Consider the following 6,836-nt stretch of genomic DNA (forward strand, 5'->3'; position numbering starts at 1 on the left):
CTGTCCCTCTGTCCCTCTGTCCTCTACAGGGACCTGTTGGTGACTCTGGCCCTCGGTCAGGTTCTGTCTCTGTTGATTTGTGCCATCGGTTTAACCAGTAAGTTTCTGGCTGATGACTTTCACGCCAACACTCCGGTGTTCCAGAGCTTCCTGAACTACATCCTGCTGTTTCTGGTCTACACCACCACGCTGGCAGTCAGACAAGGTAAACACTGACCCCACGTAGAGACACGTTACTACGGGGAGGACATTTTAAAAAAAACTCCTTCAGAACCACAACCAGGCTCCGGTGCCTCGTCTGGTTGGGCTGAGGGCAGACAAACAGCACAAAGTTTGGAGGTTGGTGAGGACAGAAGCTGCAGGTCAGAGACGTGAAGCTGGGAGCTGGTTCCACAGCTGAGGAGCTGACAGCTGAAGGCTCTGGAGACTCTGGAGCCACCAGTAGACCTGCAGTCTGAGAGCAAAGGGCTCTGGTAGGATGATCCGGTACCTGCTGAACATCCATCCACATATCTATCTATCCATATATCTGTATATGACTACATATTAACATGTCTGTATATCTTTATATTCAAATATGTGTGTGTATCTGTTTCCATATGTCCACATAGGTACAGTGTGTATCTTTATATTTAAACATCTGTACAGCCAATGTGTGTCATACAATCGATTCTAAACATCATGATGCAGAACTGATGCTTTCATATGTTCATTATGTTCCCTGTCAGTCTCTAATTTGTCTGTCTGTCTGTCTGTCTTTGTGATTTCAGGAGAAGGGAACTTGCTGGCCATTTTGAAACAGCGCTGGTGGAAATATATGATTCTGGGTTTGGTGGACATTGAGGCCAACTATCTGGTCCTGAAGGCGTATCAGTACACAACTCTGTCCAGTGTGCAGGTCAGTGTGAGTCAGTACGACACATACACTCAGACTCTCTCACCGCTGATACAAAAACAAAACTCTCACAGTTTCCATTCTCAGTGACGGATCTACAAGAGAAGTCTGTCTGACAGAACACCATTGACTCAGATTTAAGGTCCCTGGATGCAGTGAGTTTTTAAACTGCATGAACACGCAGCTTCACATGAGCAGCAACAACAGAGAAACTCTGCAAACGAAGATTTAGCTGTATGAAAAATGTCACCACAGAAAGGATGATGTTTGATAAAAGCAGGTTTTCTGTTGGCAGCACAGAGACCTGAATGAATCCAAGGATGGAAACTTCTAGATGTCTTTGTCAGAGTTACACGAGATGAGAAAAGTTTTAAACTTTACTTTTCAGCTTTTAAAAAGATTATTTTTAAAAATTTTCTCTGCAGATGGACTTGACTACAAAATCATCCTCAGTCGCTGTAGAGTGAATCATTGTTTCCAAACAGAGTTAATAAATCATCTGCTGAAAATTCCTGGATNGAGGAGACAACATGAGCTCTAGGGTTTAACATCTGAGGAAACATGTCGGACATGATGGTTCCAGGTTTTCATATTTCCTTGTCTCTCTGGTCTCCATCGTCCTGCTGACAGAAGACGTCTCTGAGTTCTCTCTCCTTCTTGATGTTCTGGTTCCACAGAGCTGCAGGACTTCATGTTGCAGAGAAACATGGACCTCAGTGAAGAAACATGAGACAGGAGATAAAAACACCCAGAAAATGCTGCTCAGGGTTAAATCTGTGACCAAAGCTCCAGAATGATAAAGATAAGATAAACTTTATTGATCCGTCACCGCGACAGCAGCTGGATACAGACGAGGCTAAAAGAAGCAGGACAAGAATTACAAAGATTACAATAAGGCTAAAAAATGAAGATCTAGCAATAATAAAAGTCTCATGGAGACATTATAGCACACATGGTGAGTCTACATGCATTCATATATATATATAGAGAGAGAGAGGGAGCTGTGACAGATCAGCGTTCTGTTCAAAATGAGTCAAACAGGAGAAAATAGAAAGAGAGGTTGTGATGGACAGCAGGGGGCGCCGCTGATCTCTGTGTGTTTGTGTGACTGTCCCTGTCCTTCCTCAGCTCCCTGCCGTCCCACAGAGACGTGTCCTACGACGACGTGCTGGACGCTCTGCAGCGATACGCCTCCTGCCAGCAGAGACTCGGACAGTGACGAGTCCTCGGAGTGGACGAGTCTCTTGTTGACACTGAGACGATTTAAAGACTCCAGGAGACGCTGACTTTCTGCCTCCAGCTCTCCCATTACAAAGTCACATTCCAGAGTTGGACGGAGACACCAGAGGACTGTCTGACTGTACAAACCCTGTTCTGTCCTCGCTGTCCGTCACTCTGTCCAGCTGCTATTTACTGCTGAAGACGCCGTCACACAGAAGAATGGAGGCTTTGTGTCCGTCCTGAAAACAGCTGGTCTCAGGCAGGAAGTGGAGGACAGACGGGTCACGATGTGTAAATACGAGGAATCGTGTCTCGGTGTTGGTCCTGCAGTCGTGTGTCCATATTTGTGCTGCTTCATCCACAGGTTGTTTCAGGTTCTGTTGGACTGAACAAATAAAGATGCGCTCTCTGCCCACTCTGAGAGAACCTTCACTCACATCAGGCTGTTTTTGTTGAACTCAGACTGTCGGTCGGTTACAGAATAGTTATCTGATTAGTTTATGAGTTGACAGTAATCTGATGGAGGATGAACTGATGACACAGTTCTGGTTCTGATCGGGTTTCTGCAGGGTTCATGAAGCTAATATGAAGATGCTGAACAGGTGAATCTGATCTGAACCAGGATCAGTGTGTGCACACTGACCTGAGCTCTGGGAACATGCTGATCAATAAAAGCTGACAGGTGAAGGTTCATGTGTGACTCTGTTGCAGGACGACAGCATGAAGCTCTTCTGGTGTCGTCCTGTTGCCTGAAGCACAGGAACTCTCCTGAATGCAGCAGTTTGTTTGGTTTCTGCCGTGAAAAGAATCTGATTGATGAGGGAGAAACTCTGTTTCTCAGGTGGTAGAGGTGGTTGTCCTCCAATCGCCATGTTGGCGGTTCGATCCCCTCCACAGTCGACGTGTCGTTGAGCAAGACACTGAACCCGAGGTTGCTGCCAATGGCAGGCAGCAGCTTGCATGGAGCTCTGTCACCGTTGGTGTATGAATGTGTGTGAATGAGAAACACTGTAAAGCGCTTTGGATCAGAGCGCTGTATGAGTGCAGACCAAACACCAACAGTAGAAACGAAACTGAAGAAGTGGATCTGAGTCAGTTTCACCTGCTGCTGGTGTTGTTTCTCACAGCGGCAGGGATTTTACCTGCAGGTCAACACAGCAGAAAGAAAGACGCAGGTTCTGTCAGCAGCACCAACCAGTGCTGGGATGCTCTTTGCTCAAAGACTGTTTCTGGGCCTTCAGCTGCCTCTCATGGTCTTCCTCAGAGGATGGAGCTCTGGTGCCTCCACAGGTCACCTGAAAACACCTGAGCTGCATCCATCTGCTGAAGAAGACCATGAGGAGTGATTAAAATCTCCACAAGAATATTTTTTAGCACATCAGTTTTACTGAAGTTTGTGCTTAAAAATCACCTTCATTGTTTCATTTGGCCTCTTTTAGGACAAGGTCACGTCTCAGCTCAACACTGACTCAAATCCGGCTTTTCTCGTGTTCCATGAAGGATCTAGAGGAGGAGTGTGACAGAACATCATCTCCTCTGAGTTTTTAAACTTGATGAACATGCAGCTCCACATGAGCAGCAGAGAAACTGTGAAAAGGAAGATTGGGCTGCGAGAACAAAGCAGCTGTGTGGAAATGTTTGATGAAAACATGCTTGTGTCTGCAGCTGCTGTTGGTTTGATCATTTCAATCAGCAGCACAAAGATAAAAACAGTCTCTGATGTCAGACTTCCACCATCAACAGTAGTTCAGTTGTTCAGGTCATCTGCTGAAAAGTCCTCAATGTTTCCAGTCACAGAAAGCCTGAACTCCACCGTGTCCGTTTATAGTGAACTGGTTCCGGTTGAGTGTTGATGTTTTGTGCTGCAGCCTGGTGGTGTCTCTACAAAGAAAAGCTTCACTTTGAAAAGTCGATGAGCTCAAGCAGCAGCAGAGTCTTTGGTGTGTTTCAACATGTGTACGATCAAGCTGAGACATTCTGACCCACAGACCTTTGCAGCAGTTCCATCACTGCGTCTCTTATTACCAACAAGTGTGAGACGGATGGTTTCACTCTGCAGCCTTCAAGGGTTCAGCTTCAGTCCATGATCAGGTCTGTACGAAGCTGAAGGAAGCAGCTCCAACTCTTCAGGAACTAGTTCATGGTTTGGAACGCAGCGGTGCTGTGATGTCAGGGGCGACATGGAAGTGTCCCTCAGGTGCTGCTGGGACCAGTCTCACCTCGTTACACTTAGAACCTTCAGAACACTTGTGTGTGGTTCTTCTGTTCCTGGTTAACACTGTAAAATGTTGGCTCTGCTTGTGACCTTCCAACAGTCTGCTTCAGACTGGGGTTAGCCCAACCCTACCGGGTCGCTGTTTTCAGTCCAGAGTTCTTTGTTCTCAGCTGACTGAGAACCCAAATCACTTTATTAGGAACTCACAGTGAGTCTCAGTTGTTTCTGAAAACGTCCTCTGAGGTTCTGCTCCACATGAGTCATCACTTCATTCAGGCTGCTGTTCTGCCAGATCTAGAAAGTTCTGCTTGTTCTACACCTGACAGGACTCACTGGTCATGGACCCAGTTTGTGACATGGAAACACTAAGAAGGTGGTTCTACGGTCAGGGTTCGGTTCAGGTTCAGCACCTCTCAGACAGGCCCTGTGACTGCACTCAGAACAAAGGTGATAACTGGAGCCACAAGAACCACAAAGAAAACAGTTCTGCTGCTGTTCCTTTAAAGAACCCATCAACACATCTGAACCTGAGTAAAAGTCGAGTCTTTAAAGAGACATTTTCCAGACAGCTCGTGATGGGTCCACCTGGTTCTGCTTCAATATCAGGACCTGATGCTCAGCCGGGTCATTTTTAGGCAAACAGTACAATGATAAAAATAATAATAACAATATAAAAATGTGCATCATTTCTGGTTCCTTCCATTAGAACACGTGTCAGATTTTGGGTTCTTCAGACAGAACATGTTCTCAGACACCAGTTTGGGAACCGTGATGAGCATTTCTCTGGTTTCTGGTGTTTCATCACCAAATGATTCATCAGAATAAAATCATGACTTCATGCTGTCACCTGAAACCCACCAAAGAACTAAAACATGAAGAACCATTAAAGAACCACAGGAAGTCAGTAAAGAACCTCTAAACCAAGATGTCCTTCCTTTTGGCTTTGAAGAACCGGAGGTAGTTCTGAGGAACCCTGGTGTTGTTCTGTCTGGTTTGTTGTCTTCAGTAGAAACGGATCAGATTCATGTGCAGGTGACTCCATGTGACTTTTTCCCAAAACAAAGAAAGACACAAACAGTTCGGTCCAAACAGCAACTGAGTCTAAACGTGTAGTTAATGTGAATGAAGTTGGGCTCTGAACATGTGAACAGGACCGAGTACCACCTGGTTCTTCTGGGTCTCTCTACGAGCTGTGCTGGTCTTGCTCGGTCCCTCTGAACTGAGCTGCTGCCGCTGATTGGCTGCCTGGCTCAGTCAGCAGGTGTCCAGGTGTTCCGCCCAGACAGCTCGATGATGCTGATGCTTTCCTCCAGTTGTTGCCCTCCGTCCTGCTCCGCCCTCCGGAGGATTCCTGCAGCAGGATGATGAAACGAACGCACCTCGGAGCTCCGACCTGCAGACAGAAGCAGATCCGCCTGTGAGGGACTTTCCTCCGCAGTCAGCTGACCTCCGCCGCCGCTCCTCCGTCCTCGGCGCTCCTCCATGTTCCAGGTGTGACTCGGAGCTTCCCGACGTCCGTCCCCGAACAGATTACGTCTTCATCCCGGGAGGCTGAGTGAAAGGACGCCCCCCTGCGGCACCAGCAGCGCTCTTCATTACCTGCTGGAGCCGCTGGTTTTTCATCGGAACATCCAGCCGCGGCTCTGCTCCACATTCACGGCCCGTGTCTCCGCTCCGTGTCCCGGTGAACCGCAGCTCGGACACCGGGAGGCGCAGCTTCTCCGCCGCTGAGGTGAGCCCGCTGCCCGCCTGCTCGGCCCCCTTCTCCGCCGGTCCTCGGAGCACAATGCGCTGATTTGCGCTCCGTGGAAGATGATTTCTGTGGTGTCCACGGCGGAGAGCGCTCCCCGAGGAACCGGCACCCCGGAGCCGAGCCTCTACCGCCGCATCAGGAGGCTGTTCACCCGGTAAGCAGGCGGAGGTCCTCCGTTTACATTCAGCCCGCATCACACTGCAGACAGCAGCTACCGGAGAGACACACAACAGACACACAATAGACAGTAAACACACAACAGACACACAACAGACACACAACAGACACACAATGGACAGGAAACACACAATAGACACACAACGGACACACAACAGACACACAATGGACAGTAAACACACAACGGAGACACAACAGACACACAATAGACACACAACAGACACACAATAGACACACAACAGACATACAACGGACACACAATGGACACACAATGGACAGGAAACACACAATAGACACACAACGGACACATGCAGACACACAATAGACACGCAACGGACGGCAGACACACAACAGACTCACACAGACACACACAGACACACAACAGACACACAACAGACTCACACAGACACACAATAGACACACAATGGACACACAACAGACACACAACAGACTCACACAGACTCACACAGACACACAACAGACACACACAGACTCACACAGACACACAGCAGACACACACAGACACACAACAGACACACACAGACTCACACAGACACACACAGACACACACAGAC

At 48.0% G+C, this 6,836-nt stretch overlaps 2 protein-coding genes across 2 annotated transcripts in view; both read left to right on the forward strand.

The window, feature by feature from the left end:
* The window catches only part of LOC103367988 (solute carrier family 35 member F1), a 24,192-nt gene that overhangs the window by 9,854 nt on the left and 7,502 nt on the right, over window positions 1-6,836 (forward strand). Inside the window, exons 4-5 of the mRNA XM_008296201.1 lie at window positions 21-205; window positions 771-898. Of these exons, the coding sequence (XP_008294423.1) occupies window positions 21-205; window positions 771-898 (313 nt within the window). The remainder of the gene's footprint in view (window positions 1-20; window positions 206-770; window positions 899-6,836) is intronic.
* The window catches only part of serinc1 (serine incorporator 1), a 19,754-nt gene continuing 18,968 nt past the window's right edge, over window positions 6,051-6,836 (forward strand). The window contains exon 1 of the mRNA XM_008296193.1: window positions 6,051-6,063. The gene's annotated coding sequence lies outside the window, so the exon portion shown is untranslated. The remainder of the gene's footprint in view (window positions 6,064-6,836) is intronic.

Source organism: Stegastes partitus, unplaced genomic scaffold, assembly GCF_000690725.1.
Source record: "Stegastes partitus isolate 25-593 unplaced genomic scaffold, Stegastes_partitus-1.0.2 Scaffold1109, whole genome shotgun sequence".
Classification (NCBI taxonomy): Eukaryota; Metazoa; Chordata; class Actinopteri; family Pomacentridae; genus Stegastes; species Stegastes partitus.